Source organism: Manacus vitellinus, unplaced genomic scaffold, assembly GCF_001715985.3.
Source record: "Manacus vitellinus isolate BGI_N305 unplaced genomic scaffold, ASM171598v3 scaffold_17_pilon, whole genome shotgun sequence".
In the NCBI taxonomy this organism is placed as follows: Eukaryota; Metazoa; Chordata; class Aves; order Passeriformes; family Pipridae; genus Manacus; species Manacus vitellinus.
In genome coordinates, this window is record NW_021939256.1 from 11,684,613 (window position 1) to 11,708,735 (window position 24,123).

Genomic DNA, 24,123 nt, shown 5'->3' on the forward strand with positions numbered 1-24,123 from the left:
CTCCACCTATCTCTATTCCAAATTCAACAGGCAGAGCCATAGCAAATGTTTTGAGTCTTAACAGAGGTTCTGGATCTCTTATTCCCCAGTCTTCTTCCACATGCTAGTTGAGGACGCTTCTGGTCACCTTGTCATCACGGTTTTACAGCTTGTCTTCCTGGGTAGCAGCAGTAGCAGCCAGCAGAGCTGTAAGCTGCAGGGCTGAAGAGAAGTGTATTGTTTTGAGGATCCAGAAATACTGTCGGGCTTTTTGTGACAGCTTGCTATTCTAGGATTGGTAAAAACCAACTTTTCTTTGTGAGTATCCATTGAATGTATAGCACTGTTTCTCATGGGGTTGTTTTTCAGTGAATAGAAAGTAAGGAGAGGGGTTGTTTTTCAGTGAATAGAAAGTAAGGAGATCATGTAATTCATCCGTCGTTTCACATCACATTGAGGTATTTCCTTTATCTTAAATGTTGCAGGCTTGGAATGTGTTTGATATGCATTTTACTCACAGCTGAAGAATCTTAAGCTTTTTTCATATAGTAAATGAATTACTGCAGTTATTCTTGAAGATTATAGTAACATAAAATGTGGACTACTGACCTGGGTTGTATGAGTTTATTATTGCGTAAGATAAAGTAAATAAATCATAATTTTGGTGAAAGATTAGTGTGATTTTACATGCTGAACATACACATTAAGAAAGGAAATTAGCAACCAATGTAAAATGTTAACTGCTATTAAATAATTCACTAGTCAGATACAGAAGAGTTTTCTTAAGGTTTGCTTCAGTGGGCAACAGGAATAGGTTTAGACTGGTGTGTTGTTGAAAGAGAAAAAATATCTTCTAGAATTCAGCAGAAGCTATAGGCAGGTAAGGTATCTTGTTTCAATGTATGTAACATAAAATGTGGTAGTGATTCTCCTTCCCTAAGCATATTTTTCCTCCATTCTGTATTCTCTAAACACTGAAGAAGAGTGAAAAGTTACATTTCTAAACCACGTTCTGCTGAAAGAAGTAGAGATGGTAGGGGTAGAAGAGAGGTCTCTTAAGACTACACAGATCAAGATCTCTCCTAAATAAAGGAGATAGGGTTTTTTTAAGAGTTGGCAGGAGGGAAAAAAACAGAAATCTCAAAATTTCCCAAACTTTCCTAGATTGTCTTTCAGAGAACGATGCAGAATGTCAGACTGCTGTGAAGGCAGGTTGCTTCTGGACTAGCAACAACTGACCTCAGAACGAAGAGGTTCAAAACCTATGCCTCTGACCAGAGACACTCTGCCAGAGTTCTGGCAGAGTTCAGTGCTGCCACTTTAAACCTGGCCTAGATTAAGGCTGTTTGGATTCCAAATTCAGCTGGAGCCAAATGTGTTAGCACAGAAAAATAAACTGGAAGAGAACAACCCTTTCTAGCAAAAGATTTTATGGAAAATTCATCTGAGAACTTACCCAGAATTGCACAGCATACAGTAAAGGCTTACATCTGTTCTTGAAAGCAAGAACTTGAACTAAGGTCTCTGAGCATAAATGTAGTGAATACATTGGACTGTCCTTCTTATTTAACTGCCTATCTCTGCCAGTTGCATGTAAATCCTGCCTAAATGAGAGCCTGCCTCTCCTAGTGGTAATGTGGAAGCTGTGATTATCTGAAGTATTGAAGGGAACAAGATCATAAGGAGAACAGATGGCAGGCAGTTCTGAGTGGGGATATGGCTGGCTGCACTTTGGTGAAGCTACCTGCACAGCTTAAGCTGTTATCTTTTCTGGCACACTGTTTTCCCTCCTAGCTGGAGATGATTGCCTTTCTTGTGGAGCTGGCAGGAAGGATCGTGTGAACACTTGGTGGCTCTGTCACCTAATGCCACAGGGACAGCCAGGTTCTTTTAGGGGTCTTTGGTAGAATGAGAATTGGCCCCAGGGTTTTAGATACAATTAGACTTTTATTATTACATAAAATACATACTTTTCAACATAGTTTAGTGTTATCTACAATTTTTAGCATTTAGCATAGCTTATTGTTGCACAAAGTTTTTATGAATTATTATACTTTCCTTTAAGCAAAATTTCTAGTAATGAGTGTAATGAGTAATGAGTTTTCTTACTGTCTGGAGTCTTTAATTACTTACACTTTTAGTCATTTGGACTCTCTGCAGATCGTGTCAAACTCTAAGTAACAGGTGCATGATACAATAATCGTAATCTGGACTCAGACTTTACCCAAAAGAACATGAGTCACTCAGTCTTCAGAGGGAGAAAACAATGGTAGCTGCATCCCGGGCCACTGGGGGATCACAGGTTTTGCTGTCCAGCATCAGGACTTGCGACTGCTTGATTTTATGGACAATATTTCATGTATTGTTACACTTCTGTGTTCCCTAACAGGCGACACCACATCCTGGCAGCAGTGCTTGGTGGGCTGATAGTTTTTTCGCAACACTGCCAGGGAATCTGGCTGTTCTATAATGGCGGTCATCACATGTTGGTGACAACTACAGTGTTGAAAAGGGGAAAAGAGGAGGAGATGATGCACGATTAGCACACATTTTATGGCTGTTTGTCTTAGGAAATATGGTTATGCTAACCATATTACCTGGAGTCAGGAGCAGGGCATATACGGGTCACATGGCTCCACTGGAAAGCTGTCATCTTAGTGTAAAGGTGTCTTCCTGCACAAGCTGTTTAGATGTGTACATATATCACTCCCACCTCTGAGGCAAGGACAGTAATCCACAGCAGAAGGTAGCAAACATTACTTTACTTATTGGTTCAACTGTGAATGTGTGTCCATGACCAGAGAGACCTGTGCATGTGCAAGGTTCAGTTCCCATTCAGTTCTCTGGAGCTCTAGGTTTTTGAAATGTGTGAGGTAATTTCTCTTTCTTGGAGAAAGTCCATGTATTCAGCACATTTTATATTATATAAGCATAAAGTCTTCAGAAGATTTGCACTGGTCTTTTCTAGAAAGGTGCAGGTGTTAGCACAGATTGAAGGAGAGCCAAGGACACCTTTGCGGCAAAGCTGACAGGGAGGAAGGGCAAGAAACACCAGAATGATCCCTTGCCATAGTTTTTGCTGTAATCTGAGAAAGCCGGGCACCAACATGCTCTTTATGGGGAGACTCTAGTGTTGTTCTCATCCTATAAAGAGTGACTCAAGGCTTGTACGGGTGACAAATGCTCTTTGAAGCTTTTTGCAAGTAGGGCATGGTAGTGCGTGGCCGTCATGACAAGGCATTAATCACAGTCAGTGACAAAATGTCTTCTCGACTGTTAGGTGTTCTTTGATATCTTTGCAGACAGTGATCCAAACAGATCACTTGCGTAAGAACAAGCGCTGCATCACGTTCCCCCTGTATTTCAAGCCATCTTCTTCATGCCTCATCTGGGTCTGTCTTTTCATCCGCACAGTGGACTATTCCATTCATAAACTAACTGCTATAACTTGCTTTTCTAACATGAGGTCTTCAGAGCAGATTTAAGCCCTGATAGCAGTTCATCTATCAGCCACAGCCCCTGTGAGGCTCACAGTAATCAATGCTTGAGAAAATTCTCTCTGCGAGCAATACACGGCTGGACGAGTGCCCTGGCAGTGCCTACGCCTCTAGGTAAGCACATCTTCTCAGCTCACAGTAGAAGCTATTCCTGTCTCTTTATTGGAAGAATCTGCCTACTGTGATTGCAGCCTGCTCTCACTGTCTCTGCGACTCTTCACAGCCTGTCAGTTTTTCTGTTGACACTTCTTCAGTTCATCACAACCTCTCTCTTTTCGGTAGGCTTGCTTCTGTAAGAGTAATGTGCTCAGGCTGCCTCGAACCAGCAAGTGGTACAGTAGCTCTTCTGAAGCTGTGTGTTTCAGTCTGTGTCCATGTTCACTTCGTTAGCAGTTCCTTTTTATCCTTCTTTGGTTTACCTTCACATGTTCACACAGACAGCAATAGGAACTGAACAGGGAAAACAAGTCACACATAAAATATTCATGAAAGAGAGGATAGTTACTTTCCCAGTTTGTCAGCACTGTCTGAGATTCATCTCCTGGCTAATCTGTTGCAAAGTCTACTTATGTTCTGCAGGAGACTTAGGTTTTATCCTCATACGTTGCAAGTAATCCATCTATTTGTGTCTGAAGGCTTTATTTAATTCTTACTTTCTTCCAAAGGAAAGGCACCCTTTGTTTAATTTAGAAAATTATTAGTTGCACATTTTGGTTAAAACATTCTCTTCTGTCTTGTCCCATCCTTATGGCTTATGCAGATTTGGACCTTGTTTATGGAACATATAAGGACTTTTCATTCCAGTACATCTGAGTGATTTTCAAGGTGTTTTTTTTTTTTCTTTTACCTTTTTGTAGATAGCTTTCTTTTTCATTACTGGTATTTTTACATTCATAGAAGAAAATATTGGGTGGAGGAAAAAAAGACAAAAATGGGGCTCTACTACTGTTCTCTCTTTGAAGGAGCGACAGCAAGGAGAACAGGAAAAAAAGGCCTTCAGCCTCCAAATAGCATCCCTGTGCTGCAGACAAAAACAAATATTAGGCAACAAACCAGTGTTTTTTCTTATGCTTAGGCAACAGTGACTGTTCCTTTTATGCCAAATGTGGAAAACGGGCACAAACATTGTGCTAATACAATTTCCAATGAGTTGTTTCAAATTATTTTCTCAATATCTAAAGTACTGATGATATCTGAGTCAATTAAAAGCCCTTCATGTTATAGCTTAGAACAGTATTGTTCAAATAATGTTAGGCTCAGTGAACTACAGCACAAACACACCTTGATCAAATTCAGTAACTAGAGCCATACCAGGAGGCTAACGTATGATAAGTGTCAGGCTATTCAGGTGAGGGAAAGATAAAGTTGAGTATAAAATCATCTAATCGTGACTGGACTGAAAGCCTGGGAAAACTGCATTTTCATTTCTAACCTTCATTGTACAGTGGTGGAAGAGGTAAAAACTATTAGAAAGCGGGTACAACTTCCTCTGCTTTGATCCATGTCTTTGCACTTGAACTGACAAGGGACTGCAAAGTCAATGAAAACAGGTTGTCTGCATTGTTTTCTGGTGCTGTGCTGAAGCCTCCTGTTCAAACACATTATCTCTCCCACCTTGTTTGCAAACCAAAGGGTTCAGCAATGGTAAGAAATTGATACCATTACTGCATGGGCACAGTACCATTATATATCATCATCAGGGTGACATACCTCCATGTGCAAAAAACATATTGAACCTTGTCTCTTGTTAGGTGTGAATAATGCAGTCTGTTGGTTGCTTACCAACAAGCCCAGGCCTTTAAACCTTTTGGGATCACCTGTTATTTCTCACGCACTTCTATCTTGAATTTTGAAACAGTTTGGCAGTTAAGGGGAGATCTCTATTCACTGTGTTTCAGCAGTAAAAGAAGTTATTCTCTGTGAAAGAGCCTGAAGCCCTTCAGTAGACTGAAGGATCTGGAGCAAATTCAGAGGGCCACATCAGGTCTGACTTAGTCAGCACCTGTGATAGAAAACTTAGTGATCTTGCTTTTGTCCACTACAGAAAGATTCTGTTAAGCCGAAATTTGTTTATTGCCAATAGTTGATGATCAGAATTATGAAAGTAGTAGGAGTCAGAAGAATTACTCGAATTGTAGAGAGACATGGAACATGCTTTTTAGAAGTGCATTTAATTTCCCTTTTCCAGCTTGCCTGTTGTGCGTCTGACACTTTATTTCCTTTTTCTTCCTGAGGAATTAAAAAAAAAAAAAAAAGAAAATGTGATTATTGTCTGTTCACAGGAAGATTTACAGGTACAGCAGAAAAATAAAAACATGTCAGGTGGTATTTCAACACTGATGAAACCACAATTTTAGTACTCCAATCTTAATTTTAGTTTCCATTTTTAGTTTCCTTTGAAAGTTATTTACCTTGTGCAAGCCATTTAGGTGAAACATTGAAGTGAGATTTCAGTTATCTTTAAGTTTACTAGAGACGTCTTCAGTTTCTGCATCTCTTATACCCTTAAAACAAATTTTGAATTTTCAGCCATTTTCAGTCAAATTCAGGGAGAAAGAAAAAATAGGAGAAGTATCCAAAACACTTGTTTTCTTATGGGTTCCCAGTATATGGAGACTGTAACTCTGAACGCTCAGGAGTTGATTTGCTGTGGAAAAAAACCCAAAACAACAGAATCACTAGCAACTGACTGAGATTTCTTGATGCATTTCAAGAGCATAGACAAATCATTACAGCAGCCAGTCTGGGCACTGAGAATGCAAGTCACATCACAGAATAGTATCTAGCACAACAAGCGTAGTGGTACGAGCAAGTTGACATGTGGAGTTTAGGTCCTGTTTTTATTTTGAATAGACTCTTCCAGAATTGTAGTGGAGTTGTATTTGGTCTTATAACATTAGAAGAGCAAACACAGCCACGACAGTTTTAAAATATATGACAGCCAGGGCTTCTTTCTCCTTCACAAAAAGGTTGGCTGTAATACTGCAGTGTACTGGAGACTGGTGTAGAAGCAGTGGCTGTCCCAAATCTGCAACGCTACCTGGCTATAAGCTGATCAGGACTATGAAATGCTGATAGTATTTTTTTTTAATTAACTTGAACCACATAAAAATGACAGGAAGTTACCTGGATTCATCTAGGAAAGAGAACTCCACATAAAACTTTTAGAATAGGAAAACAAATCTTGAACACTTAGTATTGCTTTTAAGTATACATATGATGAAAGAGAGAAACTGAAAAAGTTGGATAAAGCATATCCAGGGATGCTAATCCCACATATATACCTGTTCAGAATTAGCAGTCACCTGAGTGGTATTTCAGTCATATCTGTGTTTGTTTTCTGGAAATAATGTTTCACGAAGTGGATCAAAGCATGTGTTCTTACAGCAGCAGCCTCAGCAAAAATGTCCTGGAGTGTGTAACACGGAGCGGGCGCATGTGATCACTCACTGTAATGAGCTCAGACTTGTTAATGGAGTCCCTGGAAGAAAGCACACACCACTCCATAGTTAAGCAGGCAGTGGCTGCTTCTCAATCAGATCTGTCTGCCTTTCGGGTGGGTTTTTTTGCTGAGTATATTTTGGAGGAGGTGTGGGAGGAGGGAGAGATGCTGCTGCTGCATGTTCAGTGCAAAGCCCTTGGCTCTGATAGGCTGAAGGGACACGGATACTCTGCCTATATATGCAGGCAACTGCATCCTCTCCACTTTATAGCTGTGACAGAGGAGCAAAGAAAGACAGTGAGAAAGACAGAGGAGAAGGAAAAACCAACTCTGTGTAAGTAACATTCTTTGTCCTTAAGGCTTTGTGGTTATTAAATTCAAGTAGGTACATTTGGATTAATGCAACAATTGGTTACTGAGAGTGGGAGCTCAGCTAATAAACAGCCAGCTTGTGTTATTTCAGGCATAATAATAAAAAGAAAAGCATTTATTTTTAATCTAAGTTTGCACAATGTATCGTGTACCTCTCATTTTTTGATTTTGCTTCTTTTTACATCTGCTGTATGTCAGCTATAACTGCTTATATACATTTATGCAGAATCCCATGTATCCAAAAAGTTTGTATCTTGTCTTTCCAAATACAGGAGTGCTTGGAATAACCAAGTAGACCTTGGGAAATTTTCTGCCAAATATTTTGAATAATAAAATTTCAAGATAAATTAAACTCATAACTTTCTAGGACGAGGTTTTCCTCAGAAATAACCCTTTCCCATCACTATAGTAAGACCTCAGAAGGGAAAATTACGAAGTTGCAGACTCTGTGCCAATGACAGCAATGAATACAGTAAGCAACTTCTAACTGGAAAATGTAATTTTTAAAATAAAATGTGAGGACTCTTAAGAGATATTCCTTATTCTTGGCTTTTGCAAAGGTAGAAGCACAGAGTAAATCCAGTTCCTTTTTACTCGTGCTGAAATAAAATTCATCCTGCAGTCCTTTTTCAGGCAATATCCCATTGCCAACATAGAAGTTTAGCTTAGCAGTAGCAAAGACCTTCAGTTAGGTTCAGTAGCAGGAAGTTCTGATAGCTTCAGTGGTGTCACTGTAGCACCATGAGCCTTTAAATTACATTTTGTTCTGCAACAATCAGTTGGCAGAATAGAAAATGCACTTTTCTCATTTATTGGAAAGATACAGAGTTATTAGTTTTTTTGAGCAAATACAGCTATCAGTTTTAGGTGCTATTAACGTGTCTATGTGTTCTTCCTGTCTGTATTTAATAATAGGAGCTGCTAAAAGATTTTATTATGTTAGCTGTTTATTTTACTTTGATGAACTGGAGAACAGGCACACATAAAATTGTAATGTATCAAATATATCTCTCTCTTCATTTGCTCTCCTTTTCCTCTTTTCCCCTTTTTTTCTCTTTTCATCTTTTTTTTTTCTTCCTCATAACAAATTTCCTGGTAGCATTTAGATATCTTTTACATTTATATTTAGTAAATACAACTCCCCCCCAAACAAACAGAATCTAAAATTATAGACCTTTTAACAGAAATATTGAAAAAGCTGAATTTATCAACATACTATTGTAACTATAAATGTATTTAGTAATTAATTGTGTGTAAACTGCTCATTTGCATGGTTCAGTTTCAAATAAAGCAGAAAACTGTTTGCAAATGAACATATGCAATCTAAAGGCTAACAACAATTTTTGGTAACTCCACTAAAAAAAGGTGTGGCCATGTTCTAATTTCAGTTCACTGAGGTAGAAGGAGTAGTTGAAACAAAGCAGCAAAGGATATGTCAACTTTAGATTGTGTAGTGTTACCCAAATCTTCGTTCGCGAAGCCTAGCCATGAGTGAATGAATGAAAGTGTACTTGTCCTCTCACAAATTACAGCAAAATCAAAGACCTAAGAGTTTACATGAATAAATAATACTAAAAAAGATACGTTGATATAATTTAAGGTTAACATGATTGTTCTTGTTTTTACCTGCAGTTTAGAGCAGAACTCAATCTTCTCCAGTAAAATAGGATTTGATCCGAAGTATGCAGTGGTGACAATAGTCATTGATTCTTGCTGGGAACAAAAATTCTCAGACATAATATATGCTTGGTAAAATTGTATTTTATCAGTCAGAGTGAGACTGTCAATGACTTTGCATACAGACTGTTTACAATGTGGTAGAGGTTGATAATTAGGCAGGGTGCTTCCTGAGAAGCTGTGCTCTCCTCGCTTGAGGTTCAGCGGGCAGATCCTGAATAAGCTGAAATACATCCTGGAAGGTGTGAGATCTCTGGAAGCGTGGAGCTCTCCTCACTCTTTAGGGGCCTTCAAGAAGATAGACCACTATTAAATACTTCAGGGAGAGGCTTAGTTTCTCTGAAATTTCCATTTAGTTTTGGAAACTTGGCCTTCATTATTTTGCAGTTTAAGTTCTTTTGACTTAAGTGGATATTTTGAGAGCACGCAGACTGTAACACTCATCCCTTCAGAAAATACGGATTCTCTGAAACAGTGTTTTCACTTTCAACCCTAAGGGCTGAGTTGTCTGACGTATTTTGCTTCTTGAAAAATTACATTCTGTATTTTTAAAATATAGTGGCATAGAGGAAAGGTCTCTATGCATTGTGTTGTTGCATTGTACATGTGCTGAATATGCATGCAGGACATGGAAATATTTGCTACTGGTAGAGAGGTGAAGTAATTTGTCCTTTGAGAGATTAACTGGTAAGCATTACAACTGTCTGCTGGATGTGGCTTCCACAGCAAGTAGTAATTTCAAGCAGATGAAGTGAGGTCTGTAGTGAACAGTTCAGGAAGAGAATAAAAATGAGAGTGTAAGTGGGTCTTGTCACTGACAGAGAAGAAATGTAAAATAGGAGGTGAAAAGGGTGACCATTGTGTTCCTGCAAGGAGTATGCCTTCACAGTTTCCCCATGAGATATGTGTATTACAGTAAGTAAGGGATTTTCAGGCAAGGACTTTTAAGAAAGAAGATTCATGGATACAAAAGAAGTAGATTTTTAATTTCTCAGTATTGCCTTTGGGGGAAAGAAGAATGGAATACTCTGCTTCAGATTGAAGCAGATTGATATATTTCACTCGATCAAACGGAATTCTAAGTATATTTGAGGTTAAGTAAATACTAGTTTATAACAATTTATAGCACTGCAACCAGTGTAGCGTATTTCGGATGGAAGGCTCCCATTCTTTATTCTAAAGTTCCTGGTTCAGTTAAAACCAGTGAGTTTCCCCTGTAATTTAATTACTTATCCTGAATTTTAAGAATGTTATTGCAACAGTGATTTATGACAGAAGCAGTGCAGCCAAAACAATGCTAGGATGAGCCAGTGGAGCTCCAGTTCTTGGGAAGAAGTATAATGGGTAAATAACAAACAAGATCTCAGTGATTATCTAAAATGTGTATTTCGTCAAATTGGACTGACAAATTTCAATTCCAGTTCAGTGTCAGTTTCATTGATAGGATGAAACCACAGAATGTGTATGTGATGTTTAGATATACATTTTATTTGCTTATACTGATATCTGAAAAGAACTTTGTCCAAACTTCTAATAATAAAAATGACAATAAATTATATCAGCACACTGTATAGCAACAAGATAATGTAAATATTATTTGCAATAGAAATCAATTTCAGACAAAAAATCTAGGTAGAAGAAAAATGGTCACAAGCTATATAACATACCATCTCTGTTGTAGTAATATGATAAAGTAAATTTATTTTTGTCTATATGTTTGTGAGCTGTTTTGAGCTTACACACAATGTAATTTAATTTATGCCTTTTGATTTATATTTTGGGAAAAGCCCAAGCAATCCATGGAGGTTTCTATGTTAAATGATGTTAATCTATGTTTGATTACTATGAAGTAAATCTAGACTGTAGTCATACTCTTACATACTCTTACCTGTCTTGACACTGTACTTGTGGTTCACTGGATCCACAGATATGGAATGAGATACTCAGATGAACTGATCCATGTGTAAAAGTCTGTAGGAATGACTATAACACTGTGGTGAGCAGCAGTAGTGCTGGAAACACCAGTCCTCAAGTTCTGAGTCAGTTCAGTCTCAGGCATCTCCTACTAATTTGTCATTGTGTGTTAAATTCTTGTTTTCTCAGCTTTTATCTGTGAAACCAGAGAAAAAAATAAGATTACCTTGCGCAAGTTCTTTAGAGCATGTTATAGCAATGAACTCGTTAATGGGGTAGCATAAAAGAAATAAAACCAGCATAAGTTAAGGATTAAGTTAGAGATATATTGAAAAAGAAATGCAACAGTACAGTATTTAGATTTCTTCTGGCAAAAATATCTAAACCAGAGAACTGAGCCTTGGGGTGTAATTAGGTTGCTGCCACAGAGATGCACATTGATTGCTGAAGTTCATGCTGAACTGTGAACAAAGATGTATTAAATGAAAAGGCACATAAGATTAGGGAGGTACTGAAGAAATAGAATCATCCTAATTTTAAGGAGTAGAAGCAAAACTGCTCCCTTAAACAGGCTTTCAAAAGGGACATGACACATAAAGCTGCCCACCAGAATCCTCTGAGGACCGTAATGACTACTGGCAATGTGTTTGCAGCAACTTAGTAGCAAGGTCTGAGAAAGGCCCTAATACGCTTTTCAGAAAAGCATAGACAGAGCCAAGTAATAACTTTCATAATGGTTAAGGAGAGTAATATAACTCTAGTAAAATAGCAACAAGAACAGCTATTCTCTGTGGAGTCTTGAAGTCCCTACTGTGCAGATCCTTGCTTTCCCAAGTGGTTCGTGACCTACAGCAGCACCCAGCCTTCTTAAATAGCAGCAGCAGCAGCTGCTCCACACAAATCCCAGATCCTCAATTTGTAGCAGCCAAGATGTCTCTAGGACAGTATTTATCAATGATGTCTTTCTTTTGTGATGTTACAGTACTGGTTCAAATATAATAAAGTCCAGAGGGGTCTCTTTTCTCAAAGAGATGTCCTCAGTTATAAATCCTTAGCACGAATACTTGCTATCTGAAGAGTTGTGTCTTAATTACCAAATATTCACATTGTGCTTACAGTAATTATTTCTTTACAAAGTGAAGAACTGAATATATGTGAACTAAGCATAGTAATTCTTGACACCAGCAGTGAGTGTCCTCGTTTCACTTGCTAGTTTTCTTACTAGCTTCCAAGGAACAGTACCATTCAACCTGAGTGTATAAAGACTAGACACTTTTTAGCCACTGTGGTCTCAATCTTCACCAAGTACTCAATGCACAGACACATAGAGTAAAAAATTTGGGTGGGCCAGGGTGGCAGGAGCAGGCACCCCTAATATTGTGAATTTATGTTTGCAAAGCACTTTGCAGGCAAACTCCAGCTCATCTCAGCTTGGGTGTGCTCACACAGTCTCTGCCTATCTCAAAACACATCTGGATCTCCAGCTCAACATCTTGGAAATATGGACAGTCCCAGAGAGAGCTTCCTCACATCCTCCTGCAAAACGCAGTACAGATCAACTTGAAGTGAATTCTATTTAAAACCTCATTGAGAGATCAGGTTTAGTAGGTAACACAGCATATGCATTTATAGTGAAAGAGCAAAGGAGTTAAATCTTGAGGAAAGACAGGAGTCAAGAAGCAGATAAAATGACAGGGTGGCACAGTGGATCACTGTGATAACTGTGATTATTATAGCTTGTTATTACAGATCATAATAGAGACACACAGCATGCTATTTTCTTACACCTCTTGTTTATAAGGCAGGAGGGAGTAGATTATGTGCCACATAACAGTGCCACATCCTTGTATCCACCAGCAGCCGTAGGGATTAAATCTGTAATTTCTGAGACTTCATCAATGTGCTTCTACTGTTCTTCTGTGCTAAAGATGCTGGCTATCTGTATTAAGGTAATCTACATCATGACCATATGAGTCATCCTATAAATCATATGAATAACATGTTTAAAGCTAGTAAAATTTTCTTTCAAAAATGACTTTTTTTCCCCTTTTTTTTGAAGTGTTTCTCTGATAATAAGCCCTAAACTCTGATACCCATGGATGCTGCAGAATTCCGCAAGAGAGGGAAGGAGATGGTGGACTATGTTGCAGATTACCTGGAGAAGATAGATAAAAGACAGGTCTTCCCAGATGTGGAACCAGGATATCTAAGGCCCCTCATCGCAGACTGTGCACCCCAGGAGCCTGAGAGCTTCGAGGATATCTTTAAAGACATTGAGAAGATCATTATGCCAGGGGTAAGAAAAATGGATCTGTAGTGTAATGTTCAATACTGCATTTAGGTTTTCAAAGACTTTAAAGAAAGCATGGGTTGAAGGCTGTGCAGCTAGAACTTACCAACATGAGTACCCACACTATTAAACTTTTAGAAGGCAGGAGCCTTTACATGTTAAATATGATCTCACACTTTACACAACGAATGTTTTCTGTTCTTCCTAGAAATAATCGAATAATTCTATTGCTTCAAGCAAGGCTTACTTTTGGAAATAATCCCCTTTCCTCCCTTGAATTGGTTAAGGCAAAGCTTTATAACTTTCAATTTCATGTGATATTTTTTCTACCCTCATAGCACAGTAAATATTTTACAAAATGGTAATTTTATTAGTCTGCTGTGCCTAAGTGTTCTTTCAAGCTGATCTTTAAATGTTAAAATTCTCTTAGGAGACTTCTTTCAATTACAGAGTTGACTAGAAAGGATTCTCCCCAATACTTGTTCTGTTGACTTGTGCTCTTTGTGCTCTAAATGTCAGCTTCTTCTAGTACCTAAAGGCAGATGGCCACTACCTAAATATTAGTCCTTGGATAGATCGGTATTGGACAACAATGCAGAACAAAGCATCTGGCATTTGTCCAGATCTGAATCTTTGTTGTTTTTCCATTCATGGTATACCTTTTTTATTTTAAATATATACTTGTCTCCTAAGATCTCTAAGTAGCTTGAAGAGGACTGAATTATAAGTAAATGTTAATGAGGAATCTGTCCTTTGGATCTCTGCAATAACTACCTTAGGTTACTTCTCTAGATGTAGCTGGTGATACGATTGTGATGTAAGTGGACATCGAAATCTCCAAATGTGGTTAGTCAGTGTACTATAATACCAATTCCTTTTCATTGACCAATGTAAATATTTGATATTCAAGAGGACTTTATCTTGTTTCCCTTGGAGCCAGCCCTGCTGTCCTTTAGCAGGCAAAAGCTTCAGTGAAGTCAATTGAAATCTCTCCACTCTTTTCCAAGGTTTGTGGATGAAGTCTTAAATCCAACAGAGTTAAATCAGTGCAGATTAGATAAGAGAATTATGTCCAACACATACAAATACTTTAATTGCAGCTCATAGAAATGATTGTCTTTTCTTTTTCACTGGAGGAAAATGGTAATGATTGTGAATTAGAACAGAAAACACTTTGCTTTGAGCACTTAAGAACATTCAATAAAATAATGCCAGATTAAAAAAATAAGAGATGAATCATTTGAGAATAGAAAGCGAGACATTGAATTCCAATTATGTCATCAATATGTCATGTTCCCTCTTAACTAAATGGATTTTTTCTTGATATTTACATGCCCTGCAAAGAAGATTCATTTTACAAAATGATACATTCTGAAGAAGAAATGTTCTAACCAAAATCTTTCCACTGCTGTGAAATGTTAGTGTTAGTGACACAAAGAGCACAAGTACAAAAATCCCAGTTCTTATAGTAACTCTTATTCTACCTGTGTTGTTTATACTAAATTCTGAAGACTCACGTGAGCACAGAATCATGAGCTCATAGTATAGTAGTGATTGGATGGTACCTCTGGAGATCATTTAGCCCACCCCCACTGCTCAAGGCTGAGTCAGTTAGAGCGAATTGTATAGGACTATGTCCAATTGGTCATGGAATATCTCCAAGGATGAACTCTTTGCAGTCTGTTGTCCTATTCCAAGGTTGGAACTGTCTCACAGTAAAAAAGCTTTTGCTTATGTTTAAGTAGAATTTTCTGTATTTCCATTTGTATACATTTCTTGTTGTCTTGTCACTGGATACTGCTGAGAAGAATCTGACTTCACCTTCTTTACACCCTCCCATGAGGTAAAGAAGGTTAACACATGACCAAGATACCCCCTGAGCTTCCTGCAAGCTGAACAATCCCAGCTGCAATTAATCATCTCCATGGCCTTTCACTGGAATCACTCCAGTATGACCATGTCTTTCTTTCTTGTCCTGAAGAACCCAGAACTGGACACAGCATTCCAGGTGTGGCCTTTCTAGTGCTGCAAAGAAAAGAAGGATTACCTCTTTTAACCTGTTGGCAACAATTTTCCTAATGTGGCACAACAATGCTGCTGGCATTGTTTGCTGCAAGGGCACATTGCTGGCTTATGTTTAGCTTGTCCACCAGGACTCCCTGGCCCATTTCTTCAGAGTTGCTTGCCAGCCCTGGCATATACTGGTGCAGGAGGTTATTCCTCCCCTGGTATGGGATTTTGCATTTCTCTGTCGAACTTTATGGGATTCCTGTTGGCCCATTTCTGCAGCCTGTTAGTGTCCCTTTGAATTGCAGCATGACCATACCGTATATCAAACACTCCTCCCAGTTTTATGTCATCTGCAATACTGCTGAGGGTGCACTCTATCACATCATCCTGGTCTTTAATGAAGATGTTAAACAGTACTAGCCTTTCCCATTCACAAAGCTTTGCTGCCTAGCCCAAATAACCTTCTTGTCCCATGTTTGGAAATAGCTTAAAGGTTCTTTCATCTTCCCTGAGATTGAGGTGAGGCCTGTAGTTTCAAAGATCATTCTTCTAGCCCTTCTTGAAGATAGGAGTGACATTTGCTTTTTTTCCAGTCTTCTGGAACGTTCCCCAGTTGTTGTAACCTTACAAAGATGTTTGAGAGAGGTCTCAGTGACACTCTTTAGCTCCTGTGGCACTTGTGAGTGCATCCCATTAAGCTTCATGGACTTATGTATATCCAGTTTATTTAAATGTGTCCTAACTTGATCCTTCTCCAGGTAAGGTCTTCCTTGCTCAAGTCTTTTCCCATGCATTTCAGGAGCCTGTGATTCCTGATTGGATGATTGAAAATGTGAAAATGGTGTTCCTTCAAAGGAGCAATGATCAATTAATAGTGTGAAGCAATTATGCAGTATCCATTGCTGTCTTTACCCTATAGGAGAACAGGTATTCATAAGTGGTGAAACTTCTTTATGGAGACTTATTGTGAAATGTAACATAGACCTCCCAAGGGCAGTCCACCAAATGATCATGACAATAATGGTGCTGAATTCCTGGTATTAACACAGGGACAGAGGGAACAACCAGTGAACTCTGATCTCCACAGCAGGAAGGCAACATGGAAAGGATCTGCCTGTAAAAATATCAATGGGAGTCACTTTCCTCTCTCAGATTTGCTTTGTTCTTTTAAAATGTATCTCCTCCTTTTTCAGAGCCAAAGATGAGTGTAGTTGTAACTGCAAATATCAGTACTGAATATGCTACTTTTCCTCACATTGGATCTGTTAATGTATAAACTTTCAGCTGAAGTACCTATCTTTAGTGTGTGGTAAGGGAAGACTGTTTCTTAGACTAAGGAAGCCAGAGAAAGACATCCTTAGAAGAAATACTGGAAATCACATGTATCTGAGAAGCATTAGAGTGGTAATTAAAGTGAACCCAAGACACTTGTGTATCATTATTTATCAGCAGCAGGCTGAAAAAACAAGCATCAATTATGCTATCTTTGCAATATTTGACTGTGTCTGTTCCAACATGGTGAAAAAAAAGAATTTTACAGCTGCTTCAAGAGGAGGGGGAAGGGGAGGCAGGAGGAAGAACTGCAGCTGCACTTGCCCTAGGGCTTTTAGCTTTTTTGCTTTATGTGAGTAGTGCAACTGAAATCTGCTGTGTTTCATCAAATAAATGGCTCCCAGCAAGCAGTCGGTTTAACTTGATTAACCCAAGATGAATGTCACAAAGTCTTACAGATCACAGAGAATTAGAGCTGGGGAGATGCACAGTGGCAGCCCTGGCGTGTTATGGACGTCAGTGAAAGTGTGATGGGTTCTATCAGGGACCACTGTTTCTTGAATATTTTATTGTTTTCTTATGAAGAACCAAGTCCCATACAATTTTTTTCTGATTTGTGAAGGAAAGTGTTTGCCACAAGTGCTCTAAACTTTGTTACAGCAAAGGAGATCCTGACCAAATATGAGATGCAGCTGGAAATGTTAACAATGGCTTGTCTTTGGATAGCTGATTTGACAGGTTTGGACCTAGTGATGAGAAAAATGAAATCTTGAACATACCAGGTACAGGCCTAGTTTATACAGTGAAAAATTGTGATAGATAGGAGCTGTTTTCATATGAAAGAGATAGGGACATCTGAAATTTTATATATGGTATACTACAGCAAGAGAAGTGATGCCTGATTCATTGTGTATGCAAGAGTTAAGACAGTTTCCCCTTAGCATGAAGCATGTCCTTTCAGGAAGAGCTGGAGGTTGGCATAAAGAAGGTTAGAAGAGGAAAAAAAAGGGATATTTGCAGAATGCAGAACAGTGCAGTAGAGTGATTCCTGAGTTAGCTCCAGAATCAGAAACCTTATCACAGACTGGGAGAGAGGAGTGTAAAAGGTAAAATTCTTGAGAGATGGGAATGCAGAACAAAACAGCAAAGAAACACTGAACTCAGGCAAGAGAGAATGTGTATTCTTTCTCCCCTCTGGTTGTAACAGAAGAATTCCAGTATTAAAAAAGAGGAAAGAAAATGATGTAAGAAAAGGCTAGCCTTCAAAATCTCATCAGCCTCTGAATTACCCCCAAGAAAAAAATCTTATACATGTTCTGCTGAATTATCACTTATCGTTCATCTAATCCTCTAGAAGCACTTCTTAAAAAATATGCCTTTTACCTTGAATGTGAAAGTTGTTTTTGCCAAACATAGCACATTATCATATCACATTATGTCCCATGATCATTGCAATGTGGCTGTACATTTCCTGTTTTTGAATTTTATTAGATTGGAGTTGTGGAGCATTATCAGGTATCTCACAGATCCTTAAAATTGCCTAGATATTACATTAGGTGCTTGAATGTTAACAAATAACACCAGAGTGTGGGCAAGAGAGTTCTGTGGACCTCTGCTGCACTGAAGACACTATTGCTAAGGCAGTTTCATGACAGAGATGGAAGAACAAAATACCAGGGAGTCCCTGACAGCAGAGGCTCAAGAATAGTGTCCTGCACAGAAGCTTAGGCTGGAGAACTCTGATTTTGGAACTGTTGGGAAGTGAAGGTGAGAACCAATTTATTTTTGATTTGAGTAAAAGGCAGATAAAACATTGTGAAAAAACAAGGTAAGTTCTTCTAAAAAATGGGATCTTCTGTTACAGCCAGGTAGTTAAGCACTGTTGGCTTGTCTCAAACTCCAACCTTCTAATTTTGTGACAATTTATTTCTGCTTCCTGCGTTAGTTAAAAGTAACTATTTTCCCCCTTAATACAGGTGACTCATTGGCACAGTCCGTACTTTTTTGCCTACTTCCCTGCAGCCTCTTCCTTCCCAGCTCTTCTTGCAGATATGTTGTGTGGTGGAATAGGATGTGTGGGCTTCTCTTGGGTAAGTTTACTCCAGTGTGTACTGCTGTGTGGTAATGATGCTTCACCTTGCCAAGATTTTAAGCATTTCAGTAACATTCTACAATGAAATTATTGCTTAATAGCAATGAAGTCACAGGACTATTTTTGCAGGTAAATTTCCTTAACTAATTAAGTGTTTTCACACAGACACTCTAAATAACTCGAGGAATAAAAGGCTATTTCCTCTTAAAAGTTTTGACCTTGAAAAATCACCAGCATTTAGAATTATTAGTAGTAGCAGTGCAAACTCCCTGGTAATTCAATAAGTATATGACTACTGTCTATCACCCACTGTTGTTATTTCTCATTTCATCTGGATGAATGGAAAACTGTGTTAAAAACCTCACATTCATATGAGGCGGACTCTTCTCAAAAGAGGCTGGTATTGGATGTTGAAAAAAAAAAGCAAGATGCAAATCCTAGCTTTGACATTTGATAGTTACAGTTCTATGTAAGGCCTGTTTTGATATTCTTTTTAATAAGTATTAGAAACAGCATGCAAAAAGTGGTCTTCAGGTTCCTAATTTGGCTGGTAATATTAGTCATCTAGTCTCTTCCTCCACAGTGAAAAGACAGAGAAAGAATTATTCTTGCTCTGGTAGATCTTATTTCGCTTCATGGTATAGTGAGGTTATTCTCTATGTTCTGGTTTTCAACACAGGCTGCAAGTCCAGCTTGCACAGAGCTGGAGACTGTCATGCTGGATTGGCTAGGGAAGATGATTAATTTACCTCAAGAGTTTTTAGCTGGGAAGGATGGCCAAGGTGGAGGAGTGATTCAGGTAAGAGGGGACCTGAAAAAAGAATACAAATTGAGTTTATGAATTGATGATTTTATGAAATCTTTATACTAAGACACTAATAAAGGGAATAAATTTTTTTTTTCTGCCACATGGGTTCCTTTCTAATTTTCAAAAAGATTGATGCTCTGTGAGAAGGTCCATATTGCGGGTAGGATCATTCATGAAAGTAATGACATGAATGTTTTGATTTTAGAGCAGCTGATTTCTGAAACACTTCTCTGTGAAGAATTACTAGTAGTTCAATTTAAAAGCACAGTTTAGGCTTAAAATTCAAATCAGAATAATTTAATTTGTTGATCAATGAATTGAACTCATACTTACCAACAATGTACGGCAATGGCTCATAGCTGAAATTAGAAAAAATCTTCTCAAATAGAAATATATCTGAGGATTTGAGTAGAGCAGCATGAAAAATGCTTACAAAGGCTTCCATGAAATCCACCTTATACATGTGCAATTGTTTACTTCAGTCAATTTTCAAAAGAGCCTTACTGTTTGCTTTTTTTTAGGAGAAAAAGTGTCAGAGATCAAGCAATGGATAACAACATAGGAGATAATCTTCGATACATAGAAATAGCAGAATGTTGTAGAAAGTCTGTCACTCTTTGCCAAAGAAGTTGAAATTATTTTAAGAAATGTTGGAATATTACAATAAAATGAAGAGCTGCTTAAAAGTTGAACCTAAGCAGTACTATCAGTAGATAATACCATTTTCAGACTACACTGCATCTTCAAAATAGAACAAAACCCCAAACTCTGACATTGACTGCTTAGTGAAACCTGCAGTGTCTGAACAGATAACATGATCAATAATGAATATGTCATCAATGGGCAAACTTGCCTGCATAATAATGCTATATTATTTGTCAGCCATAGCTGCACTAGCGCATGGTCATTCTGCAAATGCAGCTCTGGTCACAGCTATTAATCTATTTAAATAGATCTCTACTGTGAAAAAGACTAAATTTTAAATAATTGTTCTGTGCTCCTTTAATAGTCTCTGGAGTCTGGTCATTGGAGGCCAGGGCACAATCCATTTTATCCCAAGACAGACTTCTAATATACATCTAAATTAGAGGCTAGAATCAGAGGCTTCTTTCTTTGATCTCAGCTGCAAATGCCTACAGCATATTCCAATGAATTCTTCCCAACATCTTCCAAGGCAAGAATGAATTTAACCCAACTGTTTTGATTCTCCTAGATGGAGCTGCACCTACACCAGTGCATTTACAGTATGGTTCTTTATTCATCTCCTTGCCCTGTTAGTATCTTTATCATTACGATTGCTAGGGAGGGCGTTACATTCAAGAAATCAAGCTTTCGTCGTGCATCTTAGCAGCATCTCTTTTGTACCAGTGAAAGCAAGCAATTATGCCTGATTGTTATCAGCAGGAAATATTGCCCTTCCAGGCTGACAGTGCTGGATTGCCCATAATTTTCATCAGAAACCAGTCAGTTTCAAAGATCGAAAGTGGGCTGTGTTCCTGCTTACAATGCAGTCATTTGGGCTGCAGATCTTCGTCTGGCTCCTGAAACAATAATGATACAAATAAGAGGCAAAGTTGAGGCAAAGACAACAGGAGTGTGTGAAAGTGCCAGTCATTCTCTTGGTAAATGCCAAGTAATTATTGTGGTATTGGGTAAAACCGAGCCTGCGAAAATTGGCTCTTAATTACATTTGAAAGTCTATGTCAATATGAAGCACTTTGTTGTTGTGTGCAGGATGACACTTCAAAATGGCAAAAGATGAAAGAAAATTTCAGTTCAGAGCTCTGGTGGACATGAACATCAGCTCTTGCTGATATTTCTTCCGCCTCTTGAGCCTGCTTGCCATGGCAACCTTTGTTTGCTTGTGGTAAAAGGAAAGGTATCATCATCCTTCACTTAATGTAGAATACAGCATTCAAGAGGGGGAAAAAAACAGCTTTTAAAAATAAATGAGAAAGCAACTTTCTTCCTGAAGTTTGTATCCTGCTGTTCATTCTAGATAAATTGCTGGAAAGTGAATTTTAAAGAGTTTTTTTTGCTCAGCAAAGTATTTTAGGGGTGAGACAAAAATATTGTTGGCCTGGCAAGGAACACTGCTGATTTATCTTGTTTGTCAGTTAGCCAAGTAGTTCAAGAACCAAGGGGGGTTTTTTCCTTAAAAATATTTAGTGCAAGACTTTGGTGCAAAGTGTTTAGAAGAGCCTTGGAAACAAGGTTCTGCAAACACTGTAAGCTTCAGTATAAAAAAGGTGACTCAGTATAAAAAAGGTGATTTATGGAAACTGAGGCAAGGTGAAAAAGCCTGTGTCTATCGTGAGACATCCAAAAGCATCTCCAATTTGCTGGATTCAGGTGCCTTTATTTAGGCTATGGCCCAGCTGTATATCAGAAGGCAAGACTCAGCTGGGCAGCAGGCCCTTTCCTTTTCATCCGTGTTTCTGTATAAGGAAATTCATACAAGAATTGTTGTATACATTGACTATGCAGCAGTCTGGATGAACAGCCAGGGTATCTTGTGGAACTCCTCAGAAAGCTGAGGCTATTCTTCAGCCTAAGTCATTCACCCACCCAACCAGGCTGTCACCAGCATAGTGCAGGCCTAAATTTCCAGACCTCAAATTAATGCCTTAACTGTTGTAATTTCTTACAGCCATTTTCTTTCATATATATGTGCACATTTTTTTAATATGCATATTCCTTACATGTCCTGGAAATACACTAACAGTATAAACAGTTATTTTATTTCAGATATTTTGACTTCTTAGACAGAAAAAGTAGGATGATTTCTCCATGTGTAAAAGGCACCTTTGTCTTATAAAAATAGCTCAGCTAATTTCAGTATAGGAGAAACTCTGAATTCACTGGGATCATTTTGACGTATGAAATCTGTCAGATCAGGCCCATCTTCAGGGAAGAGAAAAGACTTCTCAAGTATTTAAACATTTGTTGTAATTACTAAGTATACATAGGTCTTCAACAGAGGGAAGATAGAATTTTGCTACAGGACAAAAAACATCACTCCAAAATTAGTTTGTTGACACTTGGGATATTTCAGAGACATACATATTAATATAATCAACTGTATCCATTGCACTGTTATGATTCACATGATGATTGATTAACTTTTTAAGTACCTAAAATCTTGATCTTGCATAAGACACCCCAATACATTGAAATTTATGAACACATGTTTACAAACTGTTACTTGTGGTTTAAAAGAGCAGTTTAGAGCATGTCTCTTCTGCCTATTCTAGATGAAAACTGTAAAAAGAATTTTTGGAAAGTTGTATTCTGTGAAATCTACTGAGAAATTGATACAAAAAAATTCCCCCTTTTGTTGTCAGAGAGTATCCAAGGCACATTTTAAACTGATGTTTTGTGAAATTAGAAATAGTTTTGTGCAATTTAGAAATAGTGTGAAACTGTTCTTTTCATCTGTGTTTGTGAAAGAAAACATACATAACTAATACTTTGAAATGCAATTAGCTATAATCAATCAGCATTTTTTGTTTTTCAGTGTTTTTTCTCTTTTAGACACAATAATTGACTTACGCATTGTAATTCTAATGTCAGAGAAGACATATAATTAGGCATGTTGCTTGATAGAAGTGGGAGCTGATGTTCAGATCCTGATGGAACTTAAATGAGCAGAAATCCAGAGCTGGAACAGAAATCAGCATTTAGCCTGCCATCGTTACTGGTTAACAACTGATTAGTGCCTGATTTGAGAGCCTTTTCACGTACATTTAAGTCTGTGAGTCCAGCTTTCTAGCACTGACTGCAAGGCTGGTGCCTAAGCTGAACAGGCATAGAGATTAAAGAAAACAGGCAGAGGCATCAAGAAGGAGGAGACAAAGATTAAACACAGGTTCTGCCCTTGCTGTTAGACATATTTTTAAAAGTAGGAGATTGCACAGTTTCTCATCTGCAGTTTCTGTTGACAACTTCGCAGATTCATGCAGAAGAAAACATTGCTTTTCTTTTTCTGCAATGTTTTGATTTTGAACCTTCCCTCAATTTGTCTCACAGGGAAGTGCAAGTGAGGCCACCCTGATTTCACTGCTTGCTGCTAGAACAAAAACTATCAGACGTGTGCAGTCAGAAAAGCCTGAGCTAACAGAAGCAGAGATCATGGGCAGGCTGGTGGCTTATGCTTCTGATCAGGTGAGTACCTCTCACTAACATGGAAACATGGCGTCTAATACTTAACAATTTCAACCATCTGAATGGGCAGGTGAATTAGGCATAAACTTCTTGGATTGGTCACTATTTGGTTTTGCTTGTTTAAATCTTACTGTACGTCGTAAGTGTATCCCTCAGGGGTCCATACTGCGACCAGTATTATTTAATATCTTCATTAAGGACATAGATGAAGGGATGGAGAGCACCCTCAAGAAATTTTCAGATTACATTAAGCTGAGTGATGCGGTTGATAAACCTGAAGGATGGGATGGCACCCAGAGGCACCTGGACAAGCTCAAGCCCATGGGAATCTCATAAGATTTAACAAGACCAAGTGCAAGGTGCTGTACCTGGGTCAGGGCAACCCCTAGTATCAATACAGGCTGGAGGATGAAGGGATTGAGAGCAAGCTGGGCCCAGAAGGACTTGGGGGTGCTGGTGAATGAGTGGCTGGACATGAGCCAGTGATGTGCACTCACAGCCTAGAAAGCCAATTGTATCCTGAGCTATATCAAAAGCAGTGTGGCCAGCAGGTTGAGGGAGGGGATTCTGCATCTCTGCTCTGGTCAGACCCCACCCTCATGGTTT

General features: G+C 38.5%; 1 protein-coding gene across 4 annotated transcripts in view; it reads left to right on the plus strand.

Moving 5' to 3' along the window:
* DDC (dopa decarboxylase) overlaps positions 1-24,123 on the plus strand; it is a 71,958-nt gene that overhangs the window by 8,855 nt on the left and 38,980 nt on the right. For 3 of the 4 annotated variants that reach the window (XM_018070128.2, XM_018070130.2, XM_018070131.1), the window contains exons 2-5: positions 12,941-13,177; positions 18,430-18,543; positions 19,225-19,344; positions 23,383-23,517. In XM_018070128.2, coding sequence (XP_017925617.1) covers positions 12,977-13,177; positions 18,430-18,543; positions 19,225-19,344; positions 23,383-23,517 — 570 coding nt within the window. In that variant the 5' untranslated portion in view covers positions 12,941-12,976. Of the gene's footprint in view, positions 1-7,189; positions 7,253-12,940; positions 13,178-18,429; positions 18,544-19,224; positions 19,345-23,382; positions 23,518-24,123 lie in introns of those variants that run through there. The other variant, XM_018070129.2, reaches the window with a different exon arrangement.